Below are 14,361 nucleotides of genomic sequence, written 5' to 3' on the forward strand. Positions count from 1 at the left end.
TAGTGGTATAGTCTAAGGTAATGAAGTGTATAGTGGTATAGTCTAAGGTAATGAAGTGGTATAGTGGTTTAGTCTAAGGTGATGAAGTGGTATAGTCTAAGGTAATGAAGTGGTATAGTCTAAGGTAATGAAGTGTATAGTGGTATAGTCTAAGGTAATGAAGTGGTATAGTGGTATAGTCTAAGGTAATGAAGTGGTATAGTGGTATAGTCTAAGGTAATGAAGTGGTATAGTCTAAGGTAATGAAGTGGTATAGTGGTATAGTCTAAGGTAATGAAGTGGTATAGTGGTATAGTCTAAGGTAATGAAGTGGTATAGTGGTTTAGTCTAAGGTAATGAAGTGGTATAGTCTAAGGTAATGAAGTGGTATAGTGGTATAGTCTAAGGTAATGAAGTGTATAGTGGTATAGTCTAAGGTAATGAAGTGTATAGTGGTATAGTCTAAGATAATGAAGTGTATAGTGGTATAGTCTAAGGTAATGAAGTGGTATAGTGGTTTAGTCTAAGGTGATGAAGTGGTATAGTCTAAGGTAATGAGGTGTATAGTGGTATAGTCTAAGGTAATGAAGTGGTATAGTGGTTTAGTCTAAGGTGATGAAGTGGTATAGTCTAAGGCAACATAGTGGTATAGTCTAAGGTAATGAAGTGGTATAGTCTAAGGTAATGAAGTGGTATAGTCTAAGGTAATGAAGTGGTATAGTGGTATAGTCTAAGGTAATGAAGTGTATAGTGGTATAGTCTAAGGTAATGAAGTGGTATAGTGGTATAGTCTAAGGTAATGAAGTGTATAGTGGTATAGTCTAAGGTAATGAAGTGGTATAGTGGTTTAGTCTAAGGTAATGAAGTGGTATAGTCTAAGGTAATGAAGTGTATAGTGGTATAGTCTAAGGTAATGAAGTGGTATAGTGGTATAATCTAAGGTAATGAAGTGGTATAGTGGTATAGTCTAAGGTAATGAAGTGGTATAGTGGTATAGTCTAAGGTAATGAAGTGGTATAGTGGTTTAGTCTAAGGTAATGAAGTGGTATAGTCTAAGGTAATGAAGTGTATAGTGGTATAGTCTAAGGTAATGAAGTGGTATAGTGGTATAGTCTAAGGTAATGAAGTGGTATAGTGGTATAGTCTAAGGTAATGAAGTGGTATAGTCTAAGGTAATGAAGTGGTATAGTGGTATAGTCTAAGGTAATGAAGTGGTATAGTGGTATAGTCTAAGGTAATGAAGTGGTATAGTGGTTTAGTCTAAGGTAATGAAGTGGTATAGTCTAAGGTAATGAAGTGGTATAGTGGTATAGTCTAAGGTAATGAAGTGTATAGTGGTATAGTCTAAGGTAATGAAGTGTATAGTGGTATAGTCTAAGATAATGAAGTGTATAGTGGTATAGTCTAAGGTAATGAAGTGGTATAGTGGTTTAGTCTAAGGTGATGAAGTGGTATAGTCTAAGGTAATGAGGTGTATAGTGGTATAGTCTAAGGTAATGAAGTGGTATAGTGGTTTAGTCTAAGGTGATGAAGTGGTATAGTCTAAGGCAACATAGTGGTATAGTCTAAGGTAATGAAGTGGTATAGTCTAAGGTAATGAAGTGGTATAGTCTAAGTTAATGAAGTGGTATAGTGGTATAGTCTAAGGTAATGAAGTGTATAGTGGTATAGTCTAAGGTAATGAAGTGGTATAGTGGTATAGTCTAAGGTAATGAAGTGTATAGTGGTATAGTCTAAGGTAATGAAGTGGTATAGTGGTTTAGTCTAAGGTAATGAAGTGGTATAGTCTAAGGTAATGAAGTGTATAGTGGTATAGTCTAAGGTAATGAAGTGGTATAGTGGTATAATCTAAGGTAATGAAGTGGTATAGTGGTATAGTCTAAGGTAATGAAGTGGTATAGTGGTATAGTCTAAGGTAATGAAGTGGTATAGTGGTTTAGTCTAAGGTAATGAAGTGGTATAGTCTAAGGTAATGAAGTGGTATAGTGGTATAGTCTAAGGTAATGAAGTGTATAGTGGTATAGTCTAAGGTAATGAACTGGTATAGTGGTATAATCTAAGGTAATGAAGTGGTATAGTGGTATAGTCTAAGGTAATGAAGTGGTATAGTGGTTTAGTCTAAGGTAATATAGTGGTATAGTCTAAGGTAATGAAGTGGTATAGTGGTATAGTCTAAGGTAATGAAGTGGTATAGTCTAAGGTAATGAAGTGGTATAGTCTAAGGTAATGAAGTGGTATAGTGGTTTAGTCTAAGGTAATGAGGTGGTATAGTGTTATAGTCTAAGGTAATTAAGTGGTATAGTGGTATAGTCTAAGGTAATGAAGTGGTATAGTGGTATAGTCTAAGGTAATGAAGTGGTATAGTGGTATAATCTAAGGTAATGAAGTGGTATAGTGGTATAGTCTAAGGTAATGAAGTGGTATAGTCTAAGGTAATGAAGTGTATAGTGGTATAGTCTAAGGTAATGAAGTGGTATAGTCTAAGGTAATGAGGTGGTATAGTGTTATAGTCTAAGGTAATGAAGTGGTATAGTCTAAGGTAATGAAGTGTATAGTGGTATAGTCTAAGGTAATGAAGTGGTATAGTGGTTTAGTCTAAGGTGATGAAGTGGTATAGTCTAAGGTAACATAGTGGTATAGTCTAAGGTAATGAGGTGTATAGTGGTATAGTCTAAGGTAATGAAGTGGTATAGTCTAAGGTAATGAAGTGGTATAGTCTAAGGTAATGAAGTGGTATAGTCTAAGGTAATGAAGTGGTATAGTGGTTTAGTCTAAGGTAATGAGGTGGTATAGTGTTATAGTCTAAGGTAATTAAGTGGTATAGTGGTATAGTCTAAGGTAATGAAGTGGTATAGTGGTATAATCTAAGGTAATGAAGTGGTATAGTCTAAGGTGATGAAGTGGTATAGTGGTATAGTCTAAGGTAATGAAGTGGTATAGTGGTATAATCTAAGGTAATGAAGTGGTATAGTCTAAGGTAATGAAGTGGTATAGTGGTATAGTCTAAGGTAATGAAGTGGTATAGTCTAAGGTAATGAAGTGTATAGTGGTATAGTAATTGTGCAAGTTCTCCCACGTAAAAAGATGAGGCCTGTAATTTTCATCATAGGTACACTTCAACTATGACAGGCAAAATGAGAAAAAAAATTCAGAAAATCACATTGTAGGATTTTTTATGAATTTATTTGCAAATTATGGTGGAAAATAAGTATTTGGTCACCTACAAACAAGCAAGATTTCTGGCTATTTAATGTCCTTAAAACAAGTCAAAATGAGGCTCAGTAGTGTGTGTGGCCTCCACGTGCCTGTATGACCTCCCTACAATGCCTGGGCATGCTCCTGATGAGGTAGCGGATGGTCTCCTGAGGGATCTCCTCCCAGACCTGGACTAAAGCATCTGCCAACTCCTGGACAGTCTGTGGTGCAACGTGGCGTTGGTGGATGGAGCGAGACATGATGTCCCAGATGTGTTCAATTGGATTCAAGTCTGGGGAACGGGCGGGCCAGTCGATAGCATCAATGCCTTCCTCTTGCAGGAACTGCTGACACATTCCAGCCACATGAGGTCTTGCATTAGGAGGAACCCAGGGCCAACCGCACCAGCATATGGTCTCACAAGGGGTCTGAGGATCTCATCTCGGTACCTAATGGCAGTCAGGCTACCTCTGGCGAGCACATGGAGGGCTGTGCGGCCCCCCAAAGAAATGCCACCCCACACCATGACTGACCCACCGCCAAACCGGTCATGCTGGAGGATGTTGCAGGCAGCAGAACGTTCTCCACGGCATCTCCAGACTCTGTCACGTCTGTCACGTGCTCAGTGTGAACCTGCTTTCATCTGTGAAGAGCACAGGGCACCAGTGGGGAATTTGCCAATCTTGGTGTCCCCTGGCAAATGCCAAATGTCCTGCCCGGTGTTGGGCTGTAAGCACAACCCCCACCTGTGGACGTTGGGCCCTCATACCACCCTCATGGAGTCTGTTTCTGACCGTTTGAGCAGACACATGCACATTTGTGGCCTGCTGGAGGTCATTTTGCAGGGCTCTGGCAGTGCTCCTCCTGCTCCTCCTTGCACAAAGGCGGAGGTAGCGGTCCTGCTGCTGGGTTGTTGCCCTCCTACGGCCTCCTCCACGTCTCCTGATGTACTGGCCTGTCTCCTGGTAGCGTCTCCATGCTCTGGACACTACGCTGACAGACACAGCAAACCTTCTTGCCACATCTCGCATTGATGTGCCATCCTTGATGAGCTGCACTACCTGAGCCACTTGTGTGTGTTGTAGACTCCGTCTCATGCTACCACTAGAGTGAAAGCACCGCCAGCATTCAAAAGTGATCAAAACATCAGCCAGGAAGCATAGGAACTGAGAAGTGGTCTGTGGTCACCACCTGCAGAACCACTCCTTTATTGGGGGTGTCTTGCTAATTGCCTATAATTTCCACCTGTTGTCTATTCCATTTGCACAACAGCATGTGACATTTATTGTCAATCAGTGTTGCTTCCTAAGTGGACAGTTTGATTTCACAGAAGTGTGATTGACTTGGAGTTACATTGTGTTGTTTAAGTGTTCCCTTAATTTTTTTGAGCAGTGTATATCAATATTTCTTCTTTTACTTTGTCTTTTATAATCTTTTTAGTAGCCCAATGTTTTTACCGGTTAGATTAGGTAATACATCTGTTGTGACGTTTGTTAGTTTTCTCCACGGTAGATTCATTTTGTCTCGGATTTTGTTGGGCTTTTAAGTTTGTGGCTAGTTTTGTCTATTTCCTGGCTAGTTCCTGAGAGGACAGATAGCTAGCGTAGTTAGCATGCTTGCTTGAAAAATGACGATTTGAGATTATATTCTTTAAAAACGGCTACACTTTCTTGGCATATCAGCCTTATGTCCAATATTAGTTTAAAAAAAAAAGATTAAAAAAATGTTGCTGTCCATTTTTCTTTAAATATACAACATTCAGAGTCCCAATTTTCGCAGCACTTAATTTTCACATCAAAAGTCGTCAAGCAATGAAGTGGCCACGATGACTGAGCGCATTCTGAATCCGACTGTAGGCTGAAATACAGTGCACGTTACCAGGCTACAGCGCCATCTAGTGGGGGATGTTTGTATATCATGGAATGAGTCATTTTAGGCCAAAAATCTTAACTCAAATATAATCATATTTAATACATTTTTAAAAATGTCTCGCCGGCCGTACCCCCCCCCCCCCCCCCCCCCTTACTAAGGTAATGGAAAGTGTACACATCAAAGTGGGAGTGATGGAGAAGCAGGACATGAAAGGAAAATGAATGTCCACTGACTCCAGGCCCAATGCCACCCTAGTCCATATATAGTGCACTCCTTTAGACCTGGACCCAAAGGGACTATGTAGGGTATAGGTTTCCGTTTGGGATGCTGCCAGTGTTTACTGCTCTCAGCAGCCAGACATAAAAAGGTGTTGTGATCTTTGCAGAAGCTTCATTATACAGACAGGTAGCAGACATTAGATTTACTCTCTCATTTAGTTCCTTCCCATGTGTCCCAAATGGCACCCTATTCCCTATATAGTGCACTACTCTTTTTTTTTTTTTTACAAGAACCCTGTTCAAAAGTAGTGTACTTGATAAGGGAATAGGTGTGCCATTTGGTAGGCTTACATTCTCTACTACCAATAGGTCCTTTCATATGGTTGTTGTAGTGTGAAGAGAATAGGATCCTTATACAACCATCAACAGAATATAGGATCCTTATAGAACCATCAGACAGAATATAGGATCCTTATAGAACCATCAACAGAATATAGGATCCTTATAGAACCATCAACAGAATATAGGATCCTCATACAACCATCAACAGAATATAGGATCCTCATACAACCATCAACAGAATATAGGATCCTCATACAACCATCAACAGAATATAGGATCCTTATAGAACCATCAACAGAATATAGGATCCTTATACAACCATCAACAGAATATAGGATCCTTATAGAACCATCAGACAGAATATAGGATCCTTATAGAACCATCAACAGAATATAGGATCCTTATAGAACCATCAACAGAATATAGGATCCTTATAGAACCATCAGACAGAATATAGGATCCTTATAGAACCATCAACAGAATATAGGATCCTTATAGAACCATCAACAGAATATAGGATCTTTCTAGAACCATCAGACAGAATATAGGATCTTTCTAGAACCATCAGACAGAATATAGGATCCTTATAGAACCATCAACAGACAGAATATTCAGCAGTTACTTCCTGTTACCTATTTGATATGATAGTTGTACTGTGGGAGAATACAGGATGAAGTACAGGCAGCTGGATCAGTCTCTCTCTGTCTGCGTCCTGAATAGCCCAATGGATTCCCATTGTTCTCTGAGCTCTGTCTAGTGTGTTTCTGATGATCAATATCTGTGTTTATTCCTCTCCTGTGTTTCTGATCAATACAATGTATTTATGTCTTTCTTCTGTGTTTTCTGTCTAGGATATGGATTCTCATGTCTGCTGTTCTGTTCACAACCATAGCCTTAATAGTAAGTAGTGTACACTAGTCAACTGGACTAAACCATAGCCTTACTGGTAAGTAGTGTACATTAGTCAACTGGACTAAACCATAGCCTTAATAGTAAGTAGTGTACACTAGTCAACTGGATTAAACCATAGCCTTAATAGTAAGTAGTGTACATTAGTCAACTGGACTAAACCATAGCCTTAGTAGTGTACATTAGTCAACTGGACTAAACCATAGCCTTAGTAGTGTACACTAGTCAACTGGACTAAACCATAGCCTTACTGGTAAGTAGTGTACATTAGTCAACTGGACTAAACCATAGCCTTAATAGTAAGTAGTGTACACTAGTCAACTGGACTAAACCATAGCCTTAATGGTAAGTACTGTACATTAGTCAACTGGACTAAACCATAGCCTTACTGGTAAGTAGTGTACACTAGTCAACTGGACTAAACCATAGCCTTAATAGTAAGTAGTGTACACTATTCAACTGGACTAAACCATAGCCTTAATAGTAAGTAGTGTACACTAGTCAACTGGACTAAACCATAGCCTTAATAGTAAGTAGTGTACACTAGTCAACTGGACTAAACCATAGCCTTACTGGTAAGTAGTGTACACTAGTCAACTGGACTAAACCATAGCCTTAATAGTAAGTAGTGTACACTAGTCAACTGGACTAAACCATAGCCTTAATAGTAAGTAGTGTACACTAGTCAACTGGACTAAACCATAGCCTTAGTAGTGTACACTAGTCAACTGGACTAAACCATAGCCTTAATAGTAAGTAGTGTACATTAGTCAACTGGACTAAACCATAGCCTTAATAGTAAGTAGTGTACACTAGTCAACTGGACTAAACCATAGCCTTAGTAGTGTACACTAGTCAACTGGACTAAACCATAGCCTTAATAGTAAGTAGTCTACATTAGTCAACTGGACTAACCATAGCCTTAATAGTAAGTAGTGTACATTAGTCAACTGGACTAAACCATAGCCTTAATAGTAAGTAGTGTACATTAGTCAACTGGACTAAACCATAGCCTTAATAGTAAGTAGTGTACATTAGTCAACTGGACTAAACCATAGCCTTAATAGTAAGTAGTGTACATTAGTCAACTGGACTAAACCATAGCCTTAATAGTAAGTAGTGTACATTAGTCAACTGGACTAAACCATAGCCTTAGTAGTGTACACTAGTCAACTGGACTAAACCATAGCCTTAATAGTAAGTAGTGTACATTAGTCAACTGGACTAAACCATAGCCTTAGTAGTGTACATTAGTCAACTGGACTAAACCATAGCCTTAGTAGTGTACACTAGTCAACTGGACTAAACCATAGCCTTACTGGTAAGTACTGTACATTAGTCAACTGGACTAAACCATAGCCTTAATAGTAAGTAGTGTACATTAGTCAACTGGACTAAACCATAGCCTTAATAGTAAGTAGTGTACATTAGTCAACTGGACTAAACCATAGCCTTAATAGTAAGTAGTGTACACTAGTCAACTGGACTAAACCATAGCCTTAATAGTAAGTAGTGTACATTAGTCAACTGGACTTAGCTTGACCTCTGCTGTACTGTATAGAAATCCCAATCTCCTTGGTCCTGGGGAATGGATCGGGTGTGCAGGCTTGTTCTCCAGCCCCACACTAACAACAACAACATCTGATTTGACTCATCAAGGTCTTGTTGATTAGTTGAATCAGGTGTGTTGTTACCTGGTTGGGGGGGAAAAGCCTATAACCCCGGTGAACCCAGAACCAGGACAGAAGACACTACTGCTGGATGGGTTGTCAAGTGTCTCTGGGTCTATCAAAAGCCTTATTATACAATGTTGTTATTATTATTTTACAGCATCTGTAACACTGAGCTCTTCTTCTCTCTCCCACCTCTCTCTCTTCCTCTCTCCTCCCTCTCTCTCCCATTCTCTTGTGCTCTCTCTCCCACCTCTTTCCCCTCTCTCTCTCTCTCTCCCACCTCGGTCCCCTCTCTCTCTCTCCCTCCTCTGTCCCCTCTCTCTCTCCCTCCCTCCCTCTCTCCCACCTCTCTCTTTCCTCTCTCTCCCACCTCTTTTGCCTCTCTCTCTCTCTCTCCCACCTCTGTCCCCTCTCTCTCTCTCCCTCCTCTGTCCCCTCTCTCTCTCCCTCCCTCCCTCTCTCCCACCTCTCTCTTCCTCTCTCTCCCACCTCTTTCCCCTCTCTCTCTCTCTTTCTCTCTCTCTTCCTCCCTGTCTGTCTTTACAGGCTCTAGTGTTCCCCAGTCAGCTCTATGAGTTTGTGTTTGAGCTCAGGACCACCAGGATCTCCATCAGACTCTATGGAGGAGCACTACTCAGTAAGGGCTGTCTACTGTTACAGTATCAGATTCTAGGGAGGAGGAGCACTACTCAGTAGGGGCTGTCTACTGTGACAGTATCAGACTCTAGGGAGGAGGAGCACTACTCAGTAAGGGCTGTCTACTGTGACAGTATCAGACTAGGGAGGAGGAGCACTACTCAGTAAGGGCTGTCTACTGTGACAGTATCAGACTCTAGGGAGGAGGAGCACTACTCAGTAAGGGCTGTCTACTGTGACAGTATCAGACTCTATGGAGGAGGAGCACTACTCAGTAAGGGCTGTCTACTGTGACAGTATCAGATTCTAGGGAGGAGGAGCACTACTCAGTAAGGGCTGTCTACTGTGACAGTATCAGACTCTAGGGAGGAGGAGCACTACTCAGTAAGGGCTGTCTACTGTGACAGTATCAGACTCTAGGGAGGAGGAGCACTACTCAGTAAGGGCTGTCTACTGTGACAGTATCAGACTCTAGGGAGGAGCACTACTCAGTAAGGGCTGTCTACTGTGACAGTATCAGACTCTAGGGAGGAGGAGCACTACTCAGTAAGGGCTGTCTACTGTGACAGTATCAGACTATGAAGGAGCACTACTCAGTAAGGCCTGTCTACTGTGACAGTATCAGACTATGAAGGAGCACTACTCAGTAAGGCCTGTCTACTGTGACAGTATCAGACTATGAAGGAGCACTACTCAGTAAGGCCTGTCTACTGTCACTTCTCTGCCAAGGAAACCGCTCCGTCTCACCAGCTATTAATGATTAAACATCTGTACTTCTTAATATTTAATGGTCCTGTCGAGTTCCTGACTAACTCCTCTAGGGTAGAGTACCCTTGTCGTTGATGAACAGTGTTAAAGTGAGGACATGAAGCAATGCATTCTGGATCCTGTAGTTCGTGTTGAGTGACTTGTTGGCCCAGAAAGAGGCACCAGGTATGATAAGAGGACAACGTCCAGGGCTGAAAAGACCCCCTGCTATATAACCTTATTCAATTATACACCAAACATGTTCATCTCCAGATCACAATGAGAACACATGATGTCATGGAATCTCACTTTGTGTCTCCTTTTAGATGGAACAGGTAAGACCAGAACCGGTTTAGGGTTTACCTAGCTAAATAACAGGTAGGACCAGAACCAGTTTAGGGTTTACCTAGCTAAATACCAGGTAGAACCAGAACCAGCTGAGGGCTTACCTAGCTAAATACCAGGTAGGACCAGAACCAGCTGAGGGTGTACCTAGCTAAATAACAGGTAGGACCAGAACCGGTTTAGGGTTTACCTAGCTAAATAACAGGTAGGACCAGAACCGGTTTAGGGTTTACCTAGCTAAATAACAGGTAGGACCAGAACCAGTTTAGGGCTTACCTAGCTAAATAACAGGTAGGACCAGAACCAGTTTAGGGCTTACCTAGCTAAATAACAGGTAGGACCAGAACCAGTTTAGGGCTTACCTAGCGAAATACCAGGTAGGACCAGAACCAGCTGAGGGTTTACCTAGCTAAATACCAGGGAGGACCAGCTGGGGGTTTACAAAGCTAAAATAACAGGTAGGACCAGAACCAGTTTAGGGCTTACCTAGCTAAATACCAGGTAGGACCAGAACCAGTTTAGGGTTTACCTAGCTAAATAACAGGTAGAACCAGAACCAGCTGAGGGCTTACCTAGCTAAATACCAGGTAGGACCAGAACCAGTTTAGGGCTTACCTAGCTAAATAACAGGTAGGACCAGAACCAGTTTAGGGCTTACCTAGCGAAATACCAGGTAGGACCAGAACCAGCTGAGGGTTTACCTAGCTAAATACCAGGGAGGACCAGCTGGGGGTTTACAAAGCTAAAATAACAGGTAGGACCAGAACCAGTTTAGGGCTTACCTAGCTAAATAACAGGTAGGACCAGAACCAGTTTAGGGCTTACCTAGCGAAATACCAGGTAGGACCAGAACCAGCTGAGGGTTTACCTAGCTAAATAACAGGTAGGACCAGAACCAGCTGAGGGCTTACCTAGCTAAATACCAGGTAGGACCAGAACCAGCTGAGGGCTTACCTAGTGAAATACCAGGTAGGACCAGAACCAGTTTAGGGTTTACCTAGCTAAATAACAGGTAGGACCAGAACCAGTTTAGGGCTTACCTAGCGAAATAACAGGTAGGACCAGAACCAGTTTAGGGCTTACCTAGCTAAATAACAGGTAGGACCAGAACCACCTGAGGGCTTACCTAGCTAAATAACAGGTAGGATCAGAACCAGTTTAGGGCTTACCTAGCTAAATAACAGGTAGGGCCAGAACCAGCTGAGGGCTTACCTAGCTAAATAACAGGTAGGACCAGAACCAGTTTAGGGTTTACCTAGCTAAATACCAGGTAGGACCAGAAGCAGTTTAGGACTTACCTAGCTAAATAACAGGTAGAACCAGAACCAGCTGAGGGTTTACCTAGCTAAATAACAGGTAGGATCAGAACCAGTTTAGGGCTTACCTAGCTAAATAACAGGTAGGATCAGAACCAGTTTAGGGCTTACCTAGCTAAATAACAGGTAGGATCAGAACCAGTTTAGGGCTTACCTAGCTAAATAACAGGTAGAACCAGAACCAGCTGAGGGCTTACCTAGCTAAATAACAGGTAGAACCAGAACCAGCTGAGGGCTTACCTAGCTAAATACCAGGTAGGACCAGAACCAGTTTAGGGCTTACCTAGCTAAATAACAGGTAGGACCAGAACCAGCTGAGGGTTTACCTAGCTAAATACCAGGGAGGACCAGCTGAGGGTTTACAAAGCTAAATAACTGGTAGGACCAGAACCAGTTTAGGGCTTACCTAGCTAAATAACAGGTAGGACCAGAACCAGCTGAGGGCTTACCTAGCTAAATAACAGGTAGAACTAGAACCAGCTGAGGGCTTACCTAGCTAAATAACAGGTAGAACCAGAACCAGCTGAGGGCTTGCCTAGCTAAATAACAGGTAGAACCAGAACCAGCGGATGGGTTTAGCTGGCTAAATAACAGGTAGGACCAGAACCAGCTGAGGGTTTACCTAGCTAAATAACAGGTAGGACCAGAACCAGCTGAGGGCTTACCTAGCTAAATAACAGGTAGAACCAGAACCAGCTGAGGGCTTACCTAGCTAAATAACAGGTAGGACCAGAACCAGCTGAGGGCTTACCTAGCTAAATAACAGGTAGGACCAGAACCAGCTGAGGGCTTACCTAGCTAAATAACAGGTAGGACCAGAACCAGCTGAGGGCTTACCTAGCTAAATAACAGGTAGGATCAGAACCAGTTTAGGGCTTACCTAGCTAAATAACAGGTAGAACCAGAACCAGCTGAGGGCTTACCTAGCTAAATAACAGGTAGGATCAGAAACAGTTTAGGGCTTACCTAGCTAAATAACAGGTAGAACCAGAACCAGCTGAGGGCTTACCTAGCTAAATAACAGGTAGAACCAGAACCAGCTGAGGGCTTACCTAGCTAAATAACAGGTAGAACCAGAACCAGCTGAGGGCTTACCTAGCTAAATAACAGGTAGGACCAGAACCAGTTTAGGGCTTACCTAGCTAAATAACAGGTAGGACCAGAACCAGTTTAGGGCTTACCTAGCGAAATACCAGGTAGGACCAGAACCAGCTGAGGGTTTACCTAGCTAAATACCAGGGAGGACCAGCTGGGGGTTTACAAAGCTAAATAACAGGTAGGACCAGAACCAGTTTAGGGCTTACCTAGCTAAATAACAGGTAGGACCAGAACCATCTGAGGGCTTACCTAGTGAAATAACAGGTAGGACCAGAACCAGCTGAGGGCTTACCTAGCTAAATAACAGGTAGAACCAGAACCAGCTGAGGGCTTACCTAGCTAAATAACAGGTAGGACCAGAACCAGCTGAGGGTTTACCTAGCTAAATAACAGGTAGGATCAGAAACAGTTTAGGGCTTACCTAGCTAAATAACAGGTAGAACCAGAACCAGCTGAGGGCTTACCTAGTTAAATAACAGGTAGAACCAGAACCAGCTGAGGGCTTACCTAGCTAAATAACAGGTAGAACCAGAACCAGCTGAGGGCTTACCTAGCTAAATAACAGGTAGAACCAGAACCAGCTGAGGGCTTACCTAGCTAAATAACAGGTAGGACCAGAACCAGTTTAGGGCTTACCTAGCTAAATAACAGGTAGGACCAGAACCAGTTTAGGGCTTACCTAGCGAAATACCAGGTAGGACCAGAACCAGCTGAGGGTTTACCTAGCGAAATACCAGGGAGGACCAGCTGGGGGTTTACAAAGCTAAATAACAGGTAGGACCAGAACCAGTTTAGGGCTTACCTAGCTAAATAACAGGTAGGACCAGAACCATCTGAGGGCTTACCTAGTGAAATAACAGGTAGGACCAGAACCAGCTGAGGGCTTACCTAGCTAAATAACAGGTAGGACCAGAACCAGCTGAGGGTTTACCTAGCTAAATAACAGGTAGGACCAGAACCAGCTGAGGGCTTACCTAGCTAAATACCAGGTAGGACCAGAACCAGCTGAGGGTTTACCTAGCTAAATAACAGGTAGGACCAGAACCAGCTGAGGGCTTACCTAGCTAAATAACAGGTAGAACCCGAACCAGCTGAGGGCTTACCTAGCTAAATAACAGATAGGACCAGAACCAGCTGAGGGCTTACTTAGCTAAATAACAGGTAGGACCAGAACCAGCTGAGGGCTTACCTAGCTAAATAACAGGTAGGACCAGAACCAGTTTAGGGCTTACCTAGCTAAATAACAGGTAGAACCAGAACCAGCTGAGGGCTTACCTAGCTAAATAACAGGTAGGACCAGAACCAGCTGAGGGCTTACCTAGCTAAATAACAGGTAGGACCAGAACCAGTTTAGGGCTTACCTAGCTAAATAACAGGTAGGACCAGAACCAGCTGAGGGCTTACCTAGCTAAATAACAGGTAGAACCAGCTGAGGGCTTACCTAGCTAAATAACAGGTAAGACCAGAACCAGCTGAGGGTTTACCTAGCTAAATAACGGGTAGAACCAGCTGAGGGCTTACCTAGCTAAATAAGATGGTAATAATCATGACTAATTTAATAGTTTTTGTCACAGGGTATGAAGAGGTTTGTAATTCAGTCTGCCATGTTTTACAGTATTACATGATGAGTGAGTGCATTTGAGTACAGCAGGGCGTGACTGTACAGTCCCCCTCTGAGGGAGAGAGAGATAGAGGGATGGATGGATGGAAGGCGGAACCCGACTGAGAAAGACAGGAAGGAAGAGAGGATAATCCCTTAACAGCGGAAAGCTGTAGGAAACAAGGGGTGAAGATACAGTGTTCGTCCCAAATGGCACCCTATTCCATGTTTTATAGTGCACTACTTTTGTCCAGGTTCCATAGAGCTCTGGTTGAAAGTAGTGCGCACTAATAGGGAATAGGGTGCCTTTTGGAACATCGACACAGTTCCTCTACTGTCTGTTCAGTAACAGCCTTGGTTGGAGCAGAGCCACAGATGTACTATATAGTTCTAAATATAGTATTATACTGTATCTATCCAAGGCTCTGTGT

General features: G+C 42.5%; 1 protein-coding gene across 2 annotated transcripts in view; it reads left to right on the forward strand.

The window, feature by feature from the left end:
• The window catches only part of LOC110526872 (tumor protein p53-inducible protein 11), a 109,945-nt gene that overhangs the window by 69,283 nt on the left and 26,301 nt on the right, over positions 1 to 14,361 (forward strand). For both annotated transcript variants that reach the window (XM_090223262.1, XM_090223263.1), the window contains exons 4-5: positions 6,458 to 6,506; positions 8,735 to 8,825. In XM_090223262.1, coding sequence (XP_090079388.1) covers positions 6,458 to 6,506; positions 8,735 to 8,825 — 140 coding nt within the window. The remainder of the gene's footprint in view (positions 1 to 6,457; positions 6,507 to 8,734; positions 8,826 to 14,361) is intronic.

Source organism: Oncorhynchus mykiss, chromosome 26 (assembly GCF_057628025.1).
Source record: "Oncorhynchus mykiss isolate SJ-2025 chromosome 26, ASM5762802v1, whole genome shotgun sequence".
Classification (NCBI taxonomy): domain Eukaryota; kingdom Metazoa; phylum Chordata; class Actinopteri; order Salmoniformes; family Salmonidae; genus Oncorhynchus; species Oncorhynchus mykiss.